A 21,779-nucleotide genomic window follows, 5' to 3' on the forward strand; every position below is an offset into this window, starting at 1 on the left:
CAGTTGCCGTGACGGTGGATATCCTGCGTCTGAGTGAATAATATTCATCGTCATAACAATCAAAAATATTTAAATACAATTGAAAGAAACATAGTTTTAGGAACGAAGAAACTATTCCTAGAGGAACGAGATAAATGCATAGAGCTTAAATGCAAATAATACAAGCTGTACAAAAATAAAGGAAAAAGAAAAGTAATTGTACTAAGTACAGAAATCTTGGATCTCTCAGGTCCCTAGATCACTGCGATATTATTATTTACCGCAAAAAATATATTACTCTTTAGAATGTTATCTTCTAGAAACGTGTGAAGCTAATTGCTATAATGACCCTTTTGCTTATGAAGAATTTCTCAGAAACTCTCTTAATATATCATCGCTATTAGCATACTGAAAAAGCATGTCTTCGTACCTAAACAACCAAGAAAAATAATTAAAAACATGCTTAGTATTATTTTAACAAATTAATAGAGTCAAGAATATTTAATGCTTTACCTCAAGGGCACCTGGACATTCTGTTCTTCAACTGACCCAACCGATTGCACTCTTTTTAAAATTGCCTCAGCCAAAATCCTCTCGTACTCTGTGTATTTGTCATCTTGAGTGAACCACAGACCTAAAGCACACCTCCTGCCTTTGAGGACACCACGAACGCCATGAAGATTCTCTCCGCCAGCGGAGAAAGCAACCATTCGTCCACAACGTGGAGAAACCTTGGTATCCAGTTCACGTTTGGTACGCTCCTTGGTGAAGAAAAATTCGCCACCTTCGAAATCACTATTCAGGTAAAGAATTGCGGAGTAGTCTCTCCAAATATAGGCTGGGCTCTCCCGAAGACAGGCATGTTCATCCACCAATATACAATTATCTGCGTGGATCTGGTGACTGAGATCATCTCTGTCATCTGGTGAATCTAAAAGTTGGAAAATGATTCTGTTTTATAGCGGAGCACGTACAACAACATGCTGTGTTTTAAGGGTAAAGAAGAATGAAGATTTGACAAGAAAATAATTTGAAAGGATGCTATTAAATCTATATGTTTCGACTGGTCCACGGTTGTCTCACCCACATGCCGTACCAAGTGAGTCGACGCGACGTGATTTCAGCTGCAAAACGAACCAGAAGCACGTTGATGCATCAGGTGAAAATTACCAGGTAGAGCTGTTCGGCAGACCAAATGGGTGTAGGTGAAATACAGTTGGTGATCTAGTCCGAAATACCTTTCCACGTACTTGCGAGCTTCGTCAGTCTTCTCTAGTAGCTGCTGCAACCTTTCCAGCTCTATTTGACCAAAATAAGCCATCTGTAATTTGAAGAATAATAAGTGGATAAGATTCTATAATGGTTATCATTATAAGATAGAATCCACATAGCAGAGTAAGAATGAGTGCGAAATAGACAATAAGAAATGGATTTTTTAAAAGCGTGCATCAAGCTTTAAGCAACCACGAAGTTTACCAAGGCAGCTCGTCCCACAGTGATCCCTTCAAATCGCTCGTATTTAGAGTGTGGACTTTTGTACTCGTTATACCCATCTCCTTCCACTGCACACATCTGTATCAGTTTACACAAAAGTAATTTCAAGTAAACTGAAGCCTCAGGTGGTAAATTATAATCTGACGACGAAATACCGAAGCAAGCTCCATCAGTAGTCGACACTCTGTTGCATTGAGAAAGCCGTCAGCCACGAAACGATTTTTTCCATCAAGTTTTTCTTCTGCCGCTACGAGATAGATATCGCTCTTGACCCTTGGTCGTTCTACATTTTGCATTTTACTTCTCTCATCCCGTGTCACGGAAATATTATTGAATAATTGCGCATGAGTAAACAGAGAATGACCTGGAGGAGGATGGAGAATCTTAGACGAAAATTCCTGCAAAGAAATCGAACAGTTTAATACCTTAAACATTTGCAAGTGGTTCCTGAGGGATATCAAAATTGAAACTAGCTGTAGAACAATATAAACATACAGAAGAATCGAATAATACAACGAATCTGCGATCGACTGGCGCTTAACGCCTACATAATTGCACTTCAAATGCACAGCTGCAGTATCGGTTGCATTTATCAGGCGTCATAGCGAGAAATCTAATAGTGTGATGTTTAATAGAAACGTAAAAATGCAACAGAAACATAAGGCAGCTGTATAATAATGGTATAGTTTCTTGTTTTGAGTATTTTATTTCAAACAGTACAAAGATTTCATTACAAAAAGTACAAAGAGAGATTCGAAAAAAATGAGAAAATAATTGTTCCTAAATTATGAGCTCGCCCGCCTTAGATTTTGTATCCGATCGACAGATTTATACGCGCATCGTTCTTCAGACAGAAATGAAAGAAAATGAGAAGGCAGGACATTAGCTCGGCTGGATCACAATTTTTAACGGTACTTTAAACTTCACAGTCCACTTTTTACCTTTCCAAGTTCCTTTTCCTTCTTCTCCTCTGTCTTCTTCTTCTTCTTTTTCTGGTCCTTCTTTTTTGCCAACTGTGTGTCAATCACCGAGAACTCCTCTGAAATATACTTCAAGAGACGCAGCTCGTACTCCTGTCTCTTCACGTAAACCAAAGCTTCCTGAAAACAAATACAATATCAACTACAAAAATTTAAGCAGGATGAACCATAAATTATTTGATCATCTCAGTTCTCTTCTGCCTTTACAAGATCTTGAATCAATCTAACGTGGGACTCTCTCCTTGAACGACACAAAGCTATTCAGCGCTAAAGAAATGCCTACAAGATTGATCCACTGACACAGAAAGCAATCAAGGTACTCAAGGTGTGCACTTTACACTGCATCAGAATTTCCATTCACTATCGTTTCGAGGTCAATCACCTGTCTCGGGAAAAAGTATTCCTCCTTCACCATTGGCTGAGCACTATAATACTTCTTATTCTGCAGCATCGTTTTGTCGACAGGATCGAACAGCAAGAAGCTCTCCACAGCGGCGCAGGCTGCCTTTAAGTTTCCCACTGCATGAAATATGAGAGTCTAGTGTTAGGTCACACTTTTTAGATCACATACTAATTAAGAACAATATTTGTTACAGGGTTGCCGCGTAGACCGTGCAACGACTGAGGAGATTAGGTCAGCTGCGAAACCATGATCACCAGGGAGGACACGGATGAGCGGAGAACAATTTCACGGGTAACGACGCTACTCATTCGATTTAACTAACGGGCTACTTAGGCAAGATTAATCCAATTAAGCCTCCTTCGAGGGATGAGTAAGCTTCCTGAGGAGCTTCGGCTCATTGGAAGCACGATTAATTCACCGTGGCGACAAGGCCGCGCAATTCGAAATGATACGTAGCTCGTTATCGCTCGATTGCTACACGAACTCGTGCCTGGAGCTTATCAACGCGAACCGCTTCTCTTTCCTCATCTTTCCCCATTCCTCGTCGAATGGACCGTAACCGATAAGAACTTTCAGAAACAGGCCTGTCACATTCGCGTGTAACAGGATGCACGCTTAATAAAAATTCAACTGCGCTCGTGCCTTCCATGTTGTCGGAAACATACTCACGCTTGTAATAGGAGAATTGCAGGTAGTTGTAGTGACTTCTAAGCATGTCCCTCCTGTAATCGCCGTTTACGCTGTTTAACAATTGGGAGCAGGATCGTTTGCATTTCAAACAGTAGGTGAAATGGTCTGAAAAGACGAATCATAGACGATGGAATTAATACTCTTCAGTGAGAGAGGTATACACATACTTCGAAGCCGGAACAAGTCTCTAATTACGTTCTACTTCTATAATTTTATGTAAAAATAGGAATTTGCATAAACACCCGCAGTCTAATCAGCAGTCAGCAATCTTAAGGTTCATTTACTATTTTTTGTAGAGTTTCAAAGTCTTTGTGTGGGATGAATGGAGGGATTATTCCTTTCACTTACTGGCGATGGAAGACGTGAATTCAGGGTGCCAGCCCTGATCAAAGGGGCCTTCGCAGTAGAATCTGCACTCGTCTTCCGACTGCAAGTAAGATCTGAGGGAGGTCTCGAAGAGACCAACTGCCTCTGCGTAGTTTTCGTCCTCGTAAGCCGACACTGCCTTGAAGTAGATGCTGATATGAGGCAGTGATTCTAGATTTACAACATTCTCTGTTTCTACGCCAGGCAACGTCAGATAGTGTTTCAAAGTCTCCATGCTGGCATCATGATCCGGATGTCGGACTAGAAACGTGAACAACGCATTCGCGGCGTCTTGATAGCGATTTTTCTGCAAACATACAGAATGTTTCACATTAAAAATGCTCTAAAAGTGGTAATATCATGGAGAAATATTACAAATATTACAATCTTCGTCAATTTCTATTAGTTAAAAAAGAATTTGCAATCGTGAGGCTCACAATAGACTTCAGTATCAATTCATCAGCGTCCCGGCCATGTAGGCCGAGCTTTACGAGCAAGCTGTACGTTGAAAACATTAAACTCGTTTTTTACTGAAGAACAGAACAGGCGTGGGATTGGCAAAGGCGCGATTGCGTAAGCTCCCTTATTAGAATTCCTTGTTTGCATATGAGATCATCCCTTTATCGAAAATATAATACTGTTCGCGTTAATTTCAGCTAAAATAGGGGAAGAGTAAATTAGAAAGGGGATGATCTATTTACCTGGAAATAACAAAGATGCAGATACTCGTACGAACGACGATCGACCAGTTTCTTCTCGGTGGACCGTGGCAGTGCCTTTAAGGCCCTCGAACCAGCGATTTCGCGGTACTCCTGATTGCACATCAGGAGACATAGCGTTTCCCTAACTTTCTTCTCGTAGAAGTGTAGATCCTCGATGTTCTCAGGAAACAGCGGAGCTGAACCTGCAGCCCTTATTCTACACTTTTCTCTGCAGTTTGTTATCATGCGCTTGTAGACCTTGTATCTGAAAGGAATCGTGCGGATATATGCTTGATCATAAGTGGGAAGAAAGAAGGATATCCTAAGCAACGTTCTACAGCAGTTTGTGTATGTATTCATAAGGATGGAAGCGACTCTGGCGAGACAGAATGTTTGTGTAAAAGAAACATCTGCGCGTCTAGTCTTGCTGTACTCTATTTAAGACCTGGTAACTTAGCGAATTTTCAAATTTAAGGGATTACATCCACCTAAGGGTAAAGGAATGCCTTCACACTAAGATGTAGGTGAAACTTATATTAAGTATTTCTATTAGAAGATACATTTAATCATTTCTTTGAATCACAATCTTCAGAAAGTTCGGTTTGTGAAAAAGATTCCTTAATGTTCCCCCTTTTTCGAGCTTCTAGATTTAATTAATTCTTCAGTCAACATTGTCTTACATTGTTAAAGCTTTTAACAATTAATTTAGTAAAAAAATCTATTTAGAAGACAGCAATTTCTAATTTTAACTTTATGTTCAGACGTACCCATGCGTAACCGCGTTGAAACCCTCGATGCAGCGGTCCCAGTCCTCCTCGAGGTAAGCCTGAACAGCATCTTCAAAGATCTCGTGAAGGGTCTTATTCTCTGTGACTCCGCTCTCTTTCTTGTGTTCTGGTAAGTACACCTGCTCGTTGCTGGGGATTACGTTGCTTAGAGTATCGTTGTTACCGGCGGTCGCGCCACAGAGAAGGAAGAACACGACGAGCCTCAGCATCGTGGATCTTCGACTCATACTAAGCTCTCTGAACGAGATGTTGAGGTCCACGCACGCACGCGAGACGTACGTAATCAGTTGTCCCCACCACGTTATTCGAGCGATCCAAATGTGTGGCCTCGCTGGTATACAGGGTGAGTCACGCGACTGGGACAAGCTTAGAGATCACTTTGGTGTGGATAGAATTGGGTGAAATAGTGATTAAGCAATAGGATTGTGAAGAATTATTGGAGACACGAGGTCTCGCAGCTTTCCTCTGATAGATCCTCGGTTTCCTGCTTTTGATTATTATGTATTCTGGACTCTTGGTCAAAATAACTATTTAATAGAATCTGATTATGATAATCTTATTTTTAACTCATGATGTTTGTTTACTTCCAACAGTTTTAAAGCTACATCTTCATTGAGTTGCATAATATGTTAAAGGACAGATAAACAAACATAAAATTAATACAAATAAAAATTGGTATTGTGATAGTATTAAGACTTTTTCAAAATTTTTTATTTGGCGAAAGCATCTTGTACGCCCGATGTTACTGTAAAATTCTGGGAGTTCTGAGTTTATTGACCCACCAATTTTTCTAATTTTTCTTTTTTCTTTTCGTTCGGAACTGGTTTCGATCAAATCCAGTCCCGATTATTATGACATGCAAATTAGATTTTCGCCCGCAAGATATATTAAAAATGATGGAAGTCGAATAAAAAGACAAGTATGACATGTAATAAGAAACGAAACTGTATTTCACGTGAAGAGCGTGTAATAATATCGTATGTGTATAATTTGTTTGATAATTATAAATATATAGGTATATGATGTAACTATAATATAATGAAATATATACATATAATTATCAAACGCTTCGAGTTCGCTGATAATAAACATTCTCACGGAGAACATCCAGTTATCGCTTATCGCAAAACACAAGAGCAACAAAGCTTCCTCCGAAGTTACTTAAAAAGAAAAACAGAAATAAAAGGCCAAAAGATACAGAAAAAGGAAAGCAGCTCGAGTATCGATCGCGAAGCATGGCTCCTTACAGTCTATCGATCGTTAGCGATTATCTGTTTCGTGGTGAATAAAAACGAACGAAGTTTCATGCGCATTAAAACGTAGCATTTATACAAATCTTGCAGTTTACATTGCGCGCGGTTTACAACTGTATACTGTGGTTCTTCTCGAAACGCAATTTGCGGAGGAGGCAGGAGGTGAACGAAGAAACGGTGTACTCTGAAGCAACGTCGTCGAAGAAAGATTTCTGCTGAAAATATCAGCCGTGATCATCATCACTTGCTATCAACCAAAAACAGCAACTCAACGATAATAAATCAGCAACGAATCACATATTCAATCCTCTATAGAATCACAACCCACACAAACGTAACGTAAAAACAACGGTTCAACAAAGTATCGATCGTCGTCTAGTGCATCGTGTCCACATATCACATACAACGCATACAACACCTAGAAGAAAGCATCTCCTTTCTCTCGATTTTTCGCCTCTCAGCCTGCGGCGCCTGAAAACTCGCTCGTCCTATCTGGATTCATCAAGTACTCGCCCCCTTGTCTACAATCGCGTTCTAATGCGAGGGATCCGTGTAGAATGCAATCCTGCCTTCACCGCTGATACGCCCATGCGTGATTTAAGAATAGGGAGGATCTCGAGGGCTCCGAAGAACGGAAGTAACGATCCGCCTATTCACTGTTTAGCTTCCTTCATCTTCGGTGGATCAATTGGTCTCTAAAAGATGCACCAAATATGCGCTTCCTTGCTATTCTAAAGGAGTTAATATTATGCGAGATAACCAGAGGAACACCCAGCGTTCCTATGGATCTTGGTCTCTCGATCCTCGTCCATACAAATTCTTTCGTCTTTTTCGCGTAACGATCGCGCTCAAGCTGCCTCGAAGTCCTTAAAAACGCAATAGAATTATTGCTCTTAAATTAAGCACAATGAACATCGGCATTACCTTGCAAGCACAGACAGCAACCAAAGTCTCGACGATAGATTCTTAGAAGTAGTACATGGCTGACGAACTTTCTGCGAACAGAATTCGTGACCCTCTGACGATTTCGCTATGGGTCGTTGGAAATGTCGAGACGAGCAGAGATTTTCTCGCGTGATGCCAACAAATTGAATACGAAACGTGTAAATTCAATGTGATCAATGTAAGAATCTATACGACATCGCTTCAAGAAGCCTCGTTCACAGAGTGATGTTAAACAAGAATTTTCGAATCATGCCTTACTTCTCTAAAGCCAGCTTTCTTAAATATCCTTACGTCTATTCTTATTTTAAAAGTACCAGCAGTGTACACCAGGCCGCAAAGTATTCGAAAGCTTGCAGAATACTTTTATATCTGTATTCAAGTTAAGAGCGTGGCATGTGGTTGTCAGTTACATGAACCTTAGATATACAGGATGATTCTCTAGAAACTGCTGTCTGGAAGAGTTCCAAAATATTAAGCTGATCTTCACAATTTTATATTTTTCTTATGTTTCCCTATATAAGGGAAAATATCCTATAAATAATAATGCCCAATTAATTATCATTTTCTCCATACTCATATGAATTCAAGGCCTTTTTAAGATTATGATGTAGGACTCGTCAAGATTAACTTTAAGGTCACTTCAAATTTATTTGAATGACGTACTCTGCTACATTATTGAATCTATCTGTGCTGCATTTCTTTCCAGTTGTTAGTTTCTTCTTCCATCTCCTTACAGAAAACGCATACTTCTGCGAATCACTCTGTATACCTGGTTCACTTGAATTCAAACATTCGAATACTGTAACAAGCCGTACCACAGTCTACGAATTCCTCTAAGTCATCCTCGCTTAGTAAGCAACACCAATTATCAATGATTTTTTTTCGTTTCTTTTCCTCTCTTCTAAACGACATACATATTCAATACCTCACTACACTCGCTTTATCTGAAACCAAAAGTATTATACACATACAGTAATATCTCGAGCTTGATCAAAAAAGGGCCAACCATCGAGGTGTCAGTGTATAGTGTACATGCACGATCGATCGTCTCCAGTGATCGGTACGCACAATTGGTTGAACAAGTTTCGTATATCAAACAGTTTCGACAAAAACGAAACGTATCTATACGCAGAGACACGGATCGTGTTGCGTTATGTTAGCTCGTGTCGCTTTTTATGGCAAATTGTTCCTTCCGTAAAGCGAGCACTTGCGAGTAGCGCGAAGAACGCGTGAACTCTACGGGAAGCCGCTGCACTTTTTCGATACTGCGGCGTTTTTCACGATTAAAGCATACTTTGCCCTTAATATACAAGTTGCATATATATATATACAGAACATATATGTATATTCTGTATATATACAGAATAAATTAACGAGTATCTAATACTAAAAAGATTACAACTGGTGTTGGAGACCAACGTGCCTCCGAAACGCTCGCAATTCATATGATTTTGTCAACCTCAAGATGCTTCCAATGCGATATGTTCATATGATTTTTCTGTGCTGCTACAATGTATAATTTCTGTGTTCCTTGATGTCTTTTTTTGCAATTTTTCACGACTTTGTTTCTTTCTACTTTTCATCCCGTTCACACGATTTGAAACTTAAGGGAGCACCAGTTCACGCGCACGTGAGCGATGAACGTTAGCACCAATTTGTAACGTCACGATTAAATGCATCTCAGCATGGACATTGAAAAGGGAAAGATACGGTATTGTGCATACGGGAGCATCTTGTATGCGAATCATTACAGCGAATTCGTTTATCGTATACACTCGCGCCTAGGCCGCGTTCAAAGCTTTTTCGTCAAAAGAAATCATCTATATCTTCGTCACAGTTGGTAGAATTTGAGGCTTTCAGCTGTAAGCTACGACCATTTAAACTGCGTGTGAAATTAAATCTAAATTAAATTAGCCTTGAAAGTCTTTTTTGCAAATTATGCAAGCTGTAGACAGGAGCTTTAAGCCAGCGTTATCAGAGAAGCCTGGGCTGTAAAGGCTTCGAATTTTATAAATATTCCGTGTTTGCTAAATATCTAACTTGCAGGTCCAGCCTTTTTTCTATTTTCCATTAATAAAAAAATTGCATTTTCATGTATCACATAGTAAATTCATAATAAAAGGAAATAAAGTACCTTTTTTTATAACTGAATCACGAGCATATACGATACGTGTTCTCTTCTTTTTCATGCATATTACACGCATTGGAAAATTATCTGTACGCGGTTCGCTGACTGCTATGCTGATCATCCATACAGTGATGTGCTAATATTAGACGTAAACGTAAATGAGATCGTGTAAATACTGTAGCCCGAAGTATAAATTACTCCAATTACTTTTTTTCTCACTCTTGCTCGCTCATTCTCACTCTTTCACTCTCTCTTTCTCTCGACAATGAAACAGAAGAGCGATTTTAATAAACTGCACATTTAAAACCACTCGAATACACTACACCGCAGTTTCTCTACTTTCATCTTGATTTTCCTGTATTCGATTAATCGTATAACAAAGATTATAATTACGGAAATGGCTTAAATATGTCTTGAAGTATCTGAAAGATACCAGCCAATGCTATCACCAGTTATATTATTCGATGGAAGCCTATAAATACTTGATTTGAGTACAAACCACTTCCCTTTAAAGCTGTAAATACAGATCCATTTCACTTTTGATTTGCCTTCTCTTTTAACTCTCTTAATTAAGTGTAAGATTATGTGTACATAGACACTTATGTTTTACATATGGCTTAAAATAGATGAATAAAAAAGAAACAGCTGGCAAAAGTGTCTGATTAACACGCGGTTGTGACTTCTTAATTTCAGACCTGGTAAGAGTCTACTTGCTTCCAAATCAGAGTTAAGACTCAACCAGAATCGCTTAATTGTTTTTCTTATCTTTTCCTGATCCAGTGGTTTCAAATGTGTTCGAGTTTCCACTCGAGTTTGCACTCTCAGAGCTATCAACCTTATATTTTTTCAATATCTTTCTACCCTCTAAATTGGCTTCAGAACTTTTAGCAGCTGCCTTCTGTTCGCTTGATTTATGTGATGTAGACCCCTTGTCAGAAACCTGACTTTGCTTCTGTGACGTAGCGTGCAAGCTCTTCTCACTAGGTTGAGAAGTCTTCTGCGATATAGCTTGTAACGTTCTGTCGTTACTCTGAGATGCAGGCTTCTGACCTGAAGATTGAGATATCTTCTCATTGCTTTGCGTTGGCAGCTTCTGAACTGAAGGTTGCGTCCCCTTTTCATTCCCCTGCGTCGATACCTTTTGAGACGAAACTTGTATAGCTTTTTCATTATTCTGCGACTGTATTTTCTGAGATGCAGTTAGCGAACCTTTTTCATTGCTTTGAGATTGCTTCTGAGACGTAGTTTGCAAATTACGTGCTTGCGCATTCGAAGAGAAGTTATCCAATCGAACGTTCTCTTCAACTTTATTGCTAGACGGCTCCAAAGCCTTCGTACACGAGCTTTGTTTCTCTATCTTAAAATCACGATCACGACGATCACCATATCCGATGGCTTTCTCTGACTCCACTGACTTGGTTGCGGAAGGAACGACATCCTTATCATTTTTATCCGACAAAGAACTTTCTTTCGACGAATAATCGTCAGCCTTAGAACCGGTCGGCGAGTCCTTTTCCTCCGCTATTCTCGGCAATTGCGTACTACCGCACGAATTAGACATACCTACGTTTCCTAAGTTAATCGATATTCCATGGGATATCTTCGAGTAATCGGCTTTCTGTTCACTTGGCACTTTCTTTTCACTCTTTGAATCGTTTGCCTCTTTGAAGCAGTCGCTACCGTCCTCAGAAATATCAGAGTGCGACGACTGCGCTATAGTTACACGAGGTGTTACTTTCACCACGGTATTGGCTAAAGGCGATATCGACGTCTTGTTCTCCGCCGAGCGTGGATGGAGTCTGTCTGGACTAAGCGCTCTTCTCAGAAGTGGAGAGCCAGGCTCTGCAGACTTCGGTCGTCCGTAGCCTTTCTTCTGGTTATTAGGCGTTGATAAGCAAACACCTGCATAGGATAAAATATGATATTATACAAGACACCTTTCTCATCATGGAAATTACATATAGAGCAATAAGTTTGAATTAAATGAATGAAAGTACCTGGACTATAAGACTGCGTAGTATTTGAACTACCAGGCTGATGTCCCGTAGGAAACGCCAGAGGACTTGGACTTCTGGTGGGACTAGCAGGCAATGGCGAAGGACTAGGAGTCCTTGCTAGTGGAGACAATGGTATGTGTCCCACTGATTTTCTCCGATTCGGAGAATGAATATTCTTCGCTGCGGTATGGAGCTTGTGCTTCAAACCATGAAGAGTACTCGGTCTCTGGTAGTGAGACTGATTCGAAATGGTTGTTAAATTAGCAGCGGACGTGTTGGAGCCCGGAGACGATGAATTGGGACTGGAACAAGGGCTCGAGTTTCCTGTGGAGTGGTAGGAATCCGAGCTGACGCGGTTTGTAGGCGGTGAAGGAGTACAAACGGACTTTGTGCATGCTGCAAAATAAGGTGACGCCTCCTGAGATCGTGTGAACGACTGGAAAGATCTACTAGGAGTCACCATGGATGGTGAACAGATTCCAGCAGCCATCTGGAAAAGAATCAAATGACTTGCTATGGAACTCTGGAGTTTACTATTGCTTTATAAAGATTACTATTATAGAAGATCTAGCGCTATGTTTTGCTTTTTCTAATATTCTATGACTATATAAAACATAAATTGTTTATAATCAGTGTAGTGTAAGACGCTGACACTGTCACGGTCAATTAAGCAATGGAACGAAAAAAAATCAGCATTTATAAGCTGCCATGTGTGACTGTCGATTGAACAAATGAGTTCTGCTGCTTCAAGAAATGGTAACTTAAATGGTAGTTAGCGAGAATATCACGAGAAGGTTACGAAAAATCATACCATAAGTGGAGGTTTGCTGTCGCTGGATAGAATGGGTGCTGACAATGGACAACTGATAGTTAATGGCTGCAATAAAAACAAAAGTAACACTTAACGTAATTGGTGTGTTGCTTGTAAACTGCCAGTGCTTTTAGTAGTTTGACATGTAGTTTTGTGTAAAATGAAAAAAAACCGCATGAGTATAAAGATTAATCGGTCTCTTAGGCAAAAACACGAATATTCACACCAAAGTTCCATTGATTATACGAAGTGAAAATGCCTATGGATATTCTTCTGTACCTGCTGCATCTCTACGCTAGCTCGTTTCGAACTAATTCGCTTAAAAAGGGACGTTTTTCGTTTCTTATCGGAGTGATCACGCTTCTGCTTGCGCTGCTTATGCAACGTCCTACGTGCCATCTTGCTCTGAGCAAAATCCCTTTTCCGTCCACCCGTTTTTATGCTAGTATTTTCCAAAGGCGTACTTCGCAGAGTCACATGATCGCCACCGCTAAGCATCAACTGTAGAACTTGTATATGATATAAACCCTGTACTGGTTCTCCATTTATATGGGTTATGAGATCTCCTGGTCTTAAACCAGCTTCGAACGCTGGGCTAGACTGATCAACAGCCTGAAAATCAAAACGAAAAGAAGTAAAGTACCTGCAGCAGGTTTTAAACTTGTTACATTTTATTTCTGACATACCATAACCAAGTGATGCATCGTATAAAAATCACTGTCTCCATAGTAGACCCTAATAGTATGTACTGTGAAACCGAATCCACATGGTCCCCTTCGAATTATAATAGGAGGTTTCAGACTGGTTACAAGGGGGCTTAATTCACGACAAGGAGAAGTATCTCTTGAAGAAGCAGTGGACGATCCTCCAGGTGATTCGATTTGCTGGGCATTCAGCGATGCATCATCTGAAAGATACAATTTCTATAAGTGAAATATCAAGATGAAGCTGTAAATAGACTGATTTGTAATGATGCTTACAAGAGAAATCACTCGTTGGTATCACTAAAGATAATCCACTAGTGGATGCCGACTTGATTACTGAGCGTGATTTTTGCTTCGCTGATGAGAGGATTGGTAATGCATTAAACGATTCAAAGGAATCTGTACTAGAGTTGTGTTTGCTTTCCTCTGTCGTATCTCTGTTAGCAGCAACCAGATCCAACCTGTAAACAAACTCAGTCATTAGATATACGTATTTTTCTCTGTTCACCCAACAATAAGTGTCAAGAGTGAATGAATGATGTGCATATCAAACTCATAAAATTGCTAACAATAATGAAATCTCACAGAATATGATCGAATCTATGGGTATATAAATGAGTGTAAGTCACGAAGTTATTAATGGCTTATGAAGAAACAGAAATATGAGAAAAAAGTATTATACAAATAATATTGTGAAGAGGTATGTCTGAATGACTCACATGTGTTCATCATCAACGGAAATACTGAACCTGGGCAGCTTGTCGCGGGAGTGAACGTGTCTCTTTCTCTGGATCTGCGGACTGATATCCTCAGATTCCGTCTGAGATGAGTCGGGTGTACTCAAATTGACCGACGTTCCTTCCATCTGAGTATTCTTGATGACTGTCAACTGCGACTCGCCACTGGTCACCGTGGCGGGGCTCGTAAACGATATATTCGACCTGTCTACTTTGGGCGGAGTCTCTGTGTACAAGGTGGTACTTTTAACGACGGAAGGTGGTCGATTCTTTTCTGGTGGAGTTGATTCTGCCAATTTGGATGGAGGTGTGACTGAATTATTAGATCCAAGAGACAATTGTGCGACTGTACGTTCAAGCTCGGTGCGGAACAGCTGTTTCTTCGAAGGATCTGACTCTGGCTCGGGGTTTATCTGCGGTGGACGGGTCTGGGATATTTTTCTCGACTGAGGAGAATACGAGGAGAATGATCCAAACAATGGAGAATCGTCAGTGTCATCTGTATCGTCGCCTATGTCATGATTATATCTATCCATGCGAGTATCGAAGTAACTTGTGTCTTCATCATTGATCAACTGTGGCACAAATTCAGCCTTCTGCCTGAGCAAACTATTCCAGTTCACTCCGTAAAAATATGGATGTTCCTTGACTTCGTGAGATCCACCGGTTCCTAATCTATCCCTAGGACTCTGTTGCAGCAGTGCTGTTATAATATCTTTAGCTTCCACTTGAACAGGCCAGTCGTCGTCGTCAGGCCATTCGATATCATCGTTAACCGTGTGAGCAAATAGTTCTTCTGGAGTCTCGCCGAAGAACGGAACACAGCCAATTAGAAATTCGTACAGTATGATACCCATAGACCACCAATCGACAGGTTTGCCGTATCCCTGGCGCAGAATCACTTCAGGGGCGATATACTCGGGTGTACCGAACACTTGCTTATCTGAAAACTGTCTAGTATCCCTGTCGATGTATCCCTCATAAAGATTAGTCGCCAAAGACATAAGACCCATCTTGCTGAGACCGAAATCCGTGAGTTTAATATGACCAAGGGCAGTAATGAGTAAATTGTCAGGCTTTAAGTCTCGATGTACGATTCCGTAACTATGTAAATACTCGACAGCTAAGACGGTCTCTGCAAAATAAAATCTTGCCATATCTGGTGGCAATGGACCAATATTCTTCAACAGATTCGCGCAGTCTCCTCCTTCCACGTACTCCATCACTAAGCACAAGTGTTTCTGCAATTACAATTGTATTCATTAAACGTTAATTAATACTACAAGTGAAACTTAATACGTACTTTTGTTTCGAAGCTGCAATACATAGAAACTACAAATGGATTGTCTGTAAAGCTCATTATATCTCTCTCCGCGAATACTTGTTCCACTTGATTGCGCAGCATTAAGTTATTCTTGTTTATTTTCTTCATGGCGAACCTTTGCCTAGTGGTTTTTTCTTTAACCAAATACACTGCGCCGTATGCACCATTGCTTATCAGTTTCAATACCTCGTAGTCACTCTCGCATGGTACACGCTGAAATTTTTCATCATCCTTATTAGGACTCGAAGTAATTTGCAAATTACTGTCACTCGAACTGGCAGAATCTTCTAATTTGTTTAGATCTTCCTGTAATTCTGTAACATATAATATCATTTGCATTTAGTTCACACTTCAATATTGACTAAATTATGTGAATCATTAAGAGAGGCAAAAGGTAACACTTTACCTGATATCGGATCTCTGTTAAGAGAGAGCTTGGTAATTATATACTGAGGTATATCTGTTTTTATTCCTGCATTAATTTTTGCTTGACCTTCTGCCTGTTCGAGTAGGTGATAAAACTCTTCTGGATCGAATTCTAAGCATTCTAATAAGCGAGCTGGACGTGATATTACCAACAATAGTTTCTTGATAAGCCCTGTTAATCTTGTTGCTGCTTCGAGCGATTTTTCTTTAGTCTGTAAACCAATATCCAGTTTAACATTAGTGAATAATGGCTTATACATTTCTTACACATTCCTGCAAACTTACCTCCATCAATAAATGTTCCAAATTTTCGCTCATTTCATAAAAATATCTAGTTGTGATCAACTTTTCTTGAGACTTCTGCAAACAGTCTCTTGCCATTTCGATTACTTGATGATGCACAAATCGCAGAATAGGCAGAGAATCTTGCGTCATATTTGCCATTACCTCATACTCGTCCAGTTCCTTGTTTTCATTTATGAAGTTAGTCAACCGTTCTTCCATTTGCTGTGTTGCCTAATAAAATCATTTTTATGTTTAACGAATGGATTACGCAACATAATAGTACACAGTTTTCATTCAAATGTATACCTTTGGAAATCGTTCTTTATAAAGGGTATTCATCATAACAATTTCACTGTCCAACACGGGAGACCGGCTAGGACTACTACAATTGAGTACACAAATCAGTGTTGTAGACTATATTTTTATTCATATGTAATTTCAAAGCAACAGTATCATTCAATTGATAATATTTACCTCAAACTTCGTGAACGTGGTCTATGTAGCGGCGATCTACGGCCTTCTTCATCAAGGCTTAGAGATACGCTTCCTGGAATACTGGAACCTGGAAATCCTGGATGTGATGAACATGGTGTGCCAGGCTTAGAGAAATGGCAAGAAAGCATTCGCAATTCGTCCTTGGTGGGAACATTCGGAAGTTGATGCAAACGTTCTTGGCTCGAATACTGTGACTAATTAAGTACATAATGATTTGCAAATCGTTATGATTGTAAACAAATCTGAGTAGAAATTGTCTAATAAATGACTAACCGAAACGTTACTAGAGCCAGGTGTCGTTCCATATCCACTGGATGGTAAGCTGGCAACTGACCACCGCCTGCCATCTCCAGTTCCTGTGGCACCTCCAATCCTTAAACATTATATGCACTTAAGTATGAATTCCATAATATCAGAAGTGATTTTCTACTAGATTTGAATTACTACATGGAAACAGTAAGTCTATCGTAATGAGTTATAAAGGACCTTACAACCATGTTCTTTTTTTTCCTTTAAAGATTACACAGCTGAATTTCTGCATCAGCCTTTCTTGGTTTCTTTACTATTAATAATGTATTAAAAATACAATGCTCGCAACGGCGACACCTACTTAGACAACCAGACCAGATTTAAACATACTAAATGTAGGCACGAAGTAGATACCTTTTAATTGGAGCAAAAGCAAAATGTGGACTGGATGACATCCTAGGACTCTCTAGGGGACTGCCTACAATCGGTACGAACGCTATATTGGGAAACAAGCGGTAAAAGAAATTAATCCTCTATAGTATTTGAAATATATAAATAATATAAAAAACGCATCTCTAAATGGATAAAAAAGTGATTTTTCTAAGACATTCTTTGAGGGCAGAGTTATTTAACTGTTCTAGATCTAACACATTCGAAAATAAATTTATTGCATGTTAACTGTAAATTGTAACAGTTGCATTACTATAGTATAAACATAGATACATGTATATATATATACACTCATATCTTGGATAAAGATGTGCCAGAATACTTATGTAATGTTCTCATGACATACATACACATTACTCATAGTCAATCATAAATGAGTATTGTGTATGTATATGCATTTTGTTACTTTTACTACGTACATATACTTCTGAAACATAATGCAATTGCTAGTAGAATTTAATGTTAAATAGTAGATCAAAAATTAATTTGAAGAGTGTAGAAAAAATAGAAACACAGTAGTGATATTGATATTTACATACCTGATAATGGTGAATGACAACGGGGTAAAGTAGGAGATGTTGTTGCTATAAAAGATTTACGATGAGCTGCTTTTGCAGCACGTCGAGGAATGTTAAAATCACGCTGTAATCAAAACAATACATATGCTATATTTATACACAGTATTATATACTACAAGGTTGATTATAGAATAGTATAACGTTACCAACCACATGAACAGACAGAGAAGGTGCAGACTTCCCAATTGCAGAGTTCCTCATACGAACCAGATTTGACAATTCTCCGCTAACTATAAATGTCAAATAATTAGTACGTATTAAAGGGAAAATATAAAAAGTAAAAAAAATATTAACCAGGCCGAACTGGTGCCTCCTTGCTCTCCACTTTGAGTGGCATTGGATGCTTCTGCATGTCTGTCTCAGTGCTGCAAGCAGACTCTTCGCTTTCAGCCTGATCGAACACAAGGACCCTAGCAGAATTGCCATGAGAACGGAGACGTGGCCTGCTAGGCCTGTTCCTGTTTTGATCCATCTTTCTCCTATTATTCCTTTCCCTGCTGAAGCAAATTATTGAAAATAAAGCACATAAAAGAAACACTCAACACCCAAAATACCAAGTTCTCGAAAAATTCTATAGCAAGAATCATAAAATACCTGACTTAAACCGTTTTATTTGCAATGAAAGGAGCGAAAGAGAAGGCGAGTCCGATCACCGAGACCGTCGACGAAAGATTCACAATCCATTCTTCCCCGTGAAAGGTTCACGATCGTCGAAGAGATCGAGAGCAGCCTAAGATCAGCGGAGAGCATTCGTGCCCTTCGGAGGCTCGGAACGCCGCCTCGACGGATCCTTTTCCGTGTTGCTGCCTTTGTCGCTGCTGTATGAAAATTCATAACGTGCATGAGAAGGCAGGAAGCACGGTCTTTAGTAGCTGATCGAAAAAGGAACACGAAGTAGCTGGGTGGTTCATCGCGAGGGACCGAGCAGAGGTAGTACCTGTTCGAAAAGGAGAGACGACGAAACAGTGTCCCCCTTGGAAGAGAACAGAAAAGGGACGAAAGAGAGGTCAGGGTGCTCAGGGAAGTTCGACGTCTCTCTTTCGACAAGAAACAAGAGACGAAAACACGCGCACAGGGGATTAAGAGAGAGAAAGAGGGAAAGGGGAAAGAGAAACACTCTTGTTAAACGCAGCACACGATGGAGAGCAGAAGAGAAGCGAGGTAAAGCGAGTTGAAGCGAGCAGAGCGGGAGAAAGATGAAAGGTGCGCGATTTACCGGGCACAACGGGCATGTCCTCTGAAGACAAGCGCGGCCTGTGAGCGTGCAGGTGTCGTGGTCCCGGGGCTAGACTCGCATTTTTCTCCTCGACCGATAGAATTAATTACGAAACGCGCGGACCGCGACCATGGCTATCTGACTCATGATGGACGGTACACACACACAGGCACGCTGCGTGCATACAGAAGCACTGGGAGCGAAGCGGCCGCGCACACGCGCGAACGCGCGAACGCACGCGCAAACGGCTCGTGCTCTCGTGCTTGAGAACGCGCACACAGACGCATATCCGAGCTGCGACTCGGAGAAAGAATCGCAGAAAGAATCGGAGGCCCACAACCCCGAACGAACTCTTTATAGGATGTCTCCGAAAGCTTGGCCAACGCTTTGGCCCTGAATCGAAAGAGAAGGAATCAGATCAAATGGTCTTGGTGTAGGGCTTTCAAACTGTTCCTTTATTTGCGACGTCGGTGTTTGGGAGTGGGCGAAACATCGATTCGATTCGAGTTAACGTCGACTCGCAATAACGGGACAATTTCGTAACGATGGAAAATCGTAAATAATTTCAAACCTTTTGAATTTGACAAATTTCATTTATCGAAGCGATAGGGTTCGGTTCACGACGATAAGAAGTTTAATTAATCTTTCGGAAAAATACTCTTCGAGGAAATAGAAACCGAATGGAAGTACATTCGATATGAACGTAACTCTACTACGTAATAGAATCGATAGATTACTTCTTTTCAGTAATTTAGAAAGTATACTTTTGTTATTATTTTTCGATAGATAATTATTTTGTAGTTTACGTATTTTTCACTACTTTGGTTAGATTTTAGTATATATATAAACATATTTCTAATACATATTACGTACTCTGGACAATTCTAAAAGGTTGATCAAAATATGAATCCTGATTCACAACCTATGCTCATGGAATCTAGGTAAGTAAATATCGAAATCAAAATGAAAATGTTTATGTCGTCGCGTGTTGAATCATGTTTACACAATTTTTTTGATCATCTTTATTCCGCATAAGTCAGAATTTGAACTAGTAGATTAATTATCAATATATAAACTTGCTTTTATACCAAATCTACACTATCCCTCATATTTTGAAGAAGTATTCGAAGTATCTTTCGCGAAACTCAACACCTTATTCTGTCATAAGTCCCTGAAACCATGTTTAATATGCCAAGACGCGTTCACCTCATTCGAATCTTAACAGTCTTTATCCATCAGATCAAAACACTTAAAAGCCCTTAGGTTTCCAAAATATAATTGGAAACTACGTGTACATTATTCAACTTCACGGTCATTTAATTTTTGCTAGATGACCATGCCACGATCGATCCTCATGTTAGAGAAGCATCAACGGACAGTAATGAAACCTTATCTGTAGATGTATTCTTTATATTATCATTTGCGCTACTTCAAAGCAGACACACTTAAGCAGATGATGCATTAGTTGAAGTGAATAGCAAGTTAATAAAATACTGATTATTATTTTGGACGATAACTCAGTATATCGAGTTACGGCGCATCCGTTCTGATTCGACTTTGACTTTCGAAAATCGTGAATCACGCAATGATTTTTGAATTGTTGTAGCTCGTATTTAGAAGTGATACAGACATTACCGGGAATGAAATATCGTATGAAGATCGTCGATTTGAGGTTAATTCAAGAACGATTAAACTTGTATTTATGCATTATATATTTCTTTCTGACCTGTGTACCGATCGATTCGAAACTAATGGATCGATGGTAACCTTGTGACGTGTCTTCGACAATCCTTCTAAATACGGATTGTCAACAGTATTATGTAGTCCTTTTAAGTTCGCACGAAAATAGCGGATTCGAATACAATCAAACCTTTGTACTTATTTGGAGAATATGAAAAGCGTTCACTTTTCCATTTGTCTGAATTGCAATGTCATGAGTTGTGATTGCGTCGTCAAATCTCAGAGAATTTCCTAAAAATACTAACGATTGCATGACTATACAGAGAGAAGCGTGGCGGCCTTCTTTGACACATGTCAGCTGATATGCATCACGTGGTTCTAGTACCTTTGTAAAAAACATTCGATTCAGTCGTGTACGTAAATTTATTCTTTCCTTCTTTTTTTCTAAAAATATCGTACTTTTGCACACCTCCGTACACGTGCATGAAACACGATTTCATTCTTGGAAGTATATGATGCGGGGCAATTTAAAAGTAATAAAAGAATTTCATTCGATAACGATGAATAGGAATATTTGATTATTTTCTCATCTGTTTCAGTAGCTGAATTTTTGTTATCGACAAATTATGAATAATTTTGTGAAACTTTGAAGGAAATATAGGTAAATATGATTATATGTATGTAATTCATAGATGTGTACAATTGTTCATTTTATCTTTATTCACTTGCAATAGATCATTCTATTGTATCAAAGTCTCTGGCTGTTACATGGAACGAATGGACATAAGTTTAACTCCAGATAGGAATAACACAAAATCAAAATACCAACCTACTGCATTGGTATCTGTAGGAGGCACAAGAACAAGAGCACGGCCAATTTGGCTGCATCTTATAACTATCTTTCTTACAAAGAAAATGTTTTATTCTGCACTTAAGTACGGTATAGCAGGAAGCATAATGTTGCAATATACCAAACTGGGATTTTGCTTGTTGATATTGTCAGCATTTGTAGACCATGTTTGAGCTAGTTAAATATTGTAATAATAATACTGATTACAGAAAGTGCACAGATACACTAACACTTTTATTTAATGTTGTGT

The 21,779-nt window shown here is 39.5% G+C and overlaps 2 protein-coding genes and 2 long non-coding RNA genes across 18 annotated transcripts; 2 read left to right on the top strand and 2 right to left on the bottom strand.

Moving 5' to 3' along the window:
• Nucleotides 1–5,612, bottom strand: LOC143185461 (prolyl 3-hydroxylase 2). 2 transcript variants are annotated; one of them, XM_076388485.1, is made up of 11 exons: nucleotides 5,381–5,612; nucleotides 4,614–4,878; nucleotides 3,895–4,219; nucleotides 3,526–3,651; nucleotides 2,836–2,972; nucleotides 2,415–2,573; nucleotides 1,629–1,871; nucleotides 1,456–1,551; nucleotides 1,150–1,300; nucleotides 493–910; nucleotides 1–409 (listed from the first exon to the last, which is right to left on the bottom strand). In XM_076388485.1, exons 1-11 carry the CDS (start codon nucleotides 5,608–5,610, stop codon nucleotides 337–339), a joined length of 2,223 nt encoding a protein of 740 aa, XP_076244600.1. In that variant the 5' UTR covers nucleotides 5,611–5,612; the 3' UTR covers nucleotides 1–336. The 2 variants fall into 2 exon arrangements, with proteins under 2 accessions (XP_076244600.1, XP_076244601.1); XM_076388486.1 differs by lacking the exon at nucleotides 1–409 and having other exon boundaries at nucleotides 793–910; nucleotides 1,076–1,300.
• On the top strand, nucleotides 4,112–4,951 carry LOC143185473 (uncharacterized). Its single transcript, XR_013002924.1, has 2 exons — nucleotides 4,112–4,485; nucleotides 4,569–4,951. It is a non-coding gene; the product is annotated as an uncharacterized LOC143185473 (long non-coding RNA).
• Nucleotides 5,613–8,815: 3,203 nt separating the features above from the next.
• Nucleotides 8,816–18,514, bottom strand: Dop (microtubule-associated serine/threonine (MAST) protein kinase dop). 5 transcript variants are annotated; one of them, XM_076388461.1, is made up of 18 exons: nucleotides 18,378–18,514; nucleotides 18,078–18,280; nucleotides 17,934–18,013; nucleotides 17,745–17,847; nucleotides 17,170–17,251; nucleotides 16,780–16,879; nucleotides 16,486–16,700; nucleotides 16,318–16,393; nucleotides 16,012–16,242; nucleotides 15,707–15,938; nucleotides 15,280–15,614; nucleotides 13,959–15,217; nucleotides 13,516–13,700; nucleotides 13,222–13,442; nucleotides 12,815–13,147; nucleotides 12,536–12,601; nucleotides 11,725–12,214; nucleotides 8,816–11,629 (listed from the first exon to the last, which is right to left on the bottom strand). In XM_076388461.1, exons 2-18 carry the CDS (start codon nucleotides 18,253–18,255, stop codon nucleotides 10,476–10,478), a joined length of 5,340 nt encoding a protein of 1,779 aa, XP_076244576.1. In that variant the 5' UTR covers nucleotides 18,256–18,280; nucleotides 18,378–18,514; the 3' UTR covers nucleotides 8,816–10,475. The 5 variants fall into 5 exon arrangements, with proteins under 5 accessions (XP_076244576.1, XP_076244577.1, XP_076244574.1 ...); XM_076388462.1 differs by having other exon boundaries at nucleotides 13,989–15,217; nucleotides 18,078–18,277; nucleotides 18,378–18,512; XM_076388459.1 differs by having other exon boundaries at nucleotides 18,078–18,277; nucleotides 18,378–18,512.
• Nucleotides 17,166–21,702, top strand: LOC143185470 (uncharacterized). Of its 10 annotated transcripts, none has more exons than XR_013002915.1 (3): nucleotides 17,166–17,242; nucleotides 21,279–21,340; nucleotides 21,414–21,702. It is a non-coding gene; the product is annotated as an uncharacterized LOC143185470 (long non-coding RNA). The 10 variants fall into 10 exon arrangements; XR_013002913.1 differs by having other exon boundaries at nucleotides 17,171–17,270; XR_013002918.1 differs by having other exon boundaries at nucleotides 17,188–17,242; nucleotides 21,282–21,340.
• The last annotated feature ends 77 nt before the right edge of the window (nucleotides 21,703–21,779 follow it).

The sequence above is a fragment of the Calliopsis andreniformis genome, chromosome 12 (genome assembly GCF_051401765.1).
Source record: "Calliopsis andreniformis isolate RMS-2024a chromosome 12, iyCalAndr_principal, whole genome shotgun sequence".
Taxonomy (NCBI): domain Eukaryota; kingdom Metazoa; phylum Arthropoda; class Insecta; order Hymenoptera; family Andrenidae; genus Calliopsis; species Calliopsis andreniformis.

Bases quoted from the DNA above. Each gene is read 5' to 3' on its own strand.
- Dop (XM_076388461.1), bottom strand. From the start codon at position 18,255: ATGGATCAAAACAGGAACAGGCCTAGCAGGCCACGTCTCCGTTCTCAT. The intron at 17,252-17,744 runs GTATGTAAATAT...TTCCCAATATAG, and splicing joins TTGTCATTCACCATTATCAG to CGTTCGTACCGATTGTAGGC. The intron at 11,630-11,724 runs GTACTTTCATTC...TATCCTATGCAG, and splicing joins TACGCAGTCTTATAGTCCAG to GTGTTTGCTTATCAACGCCT.
- LOC143185461 (XM_076388485.1), bottom strand. From the start codon at position 5,610: ATGCTGAGGCTCGTCGTGTTCTTCCTTCTCTGTGGCGCGACCGCCGGT. The intron at 3,652-3,894 runs GTAAGTGAAAGG...TCGTCTTTTCAG, and splicing joins ATTCACGTCTTCCATCGCCA to ACCATTTCACCTACTGTTTG. The intron at 1,301-1,455 runs GTAAACTTCGTG...TTCAAATTACAG, and splicing joins CTGTGGGACGAGCTGCCTTG to ATGGCTTATTTTGGTCAAAT.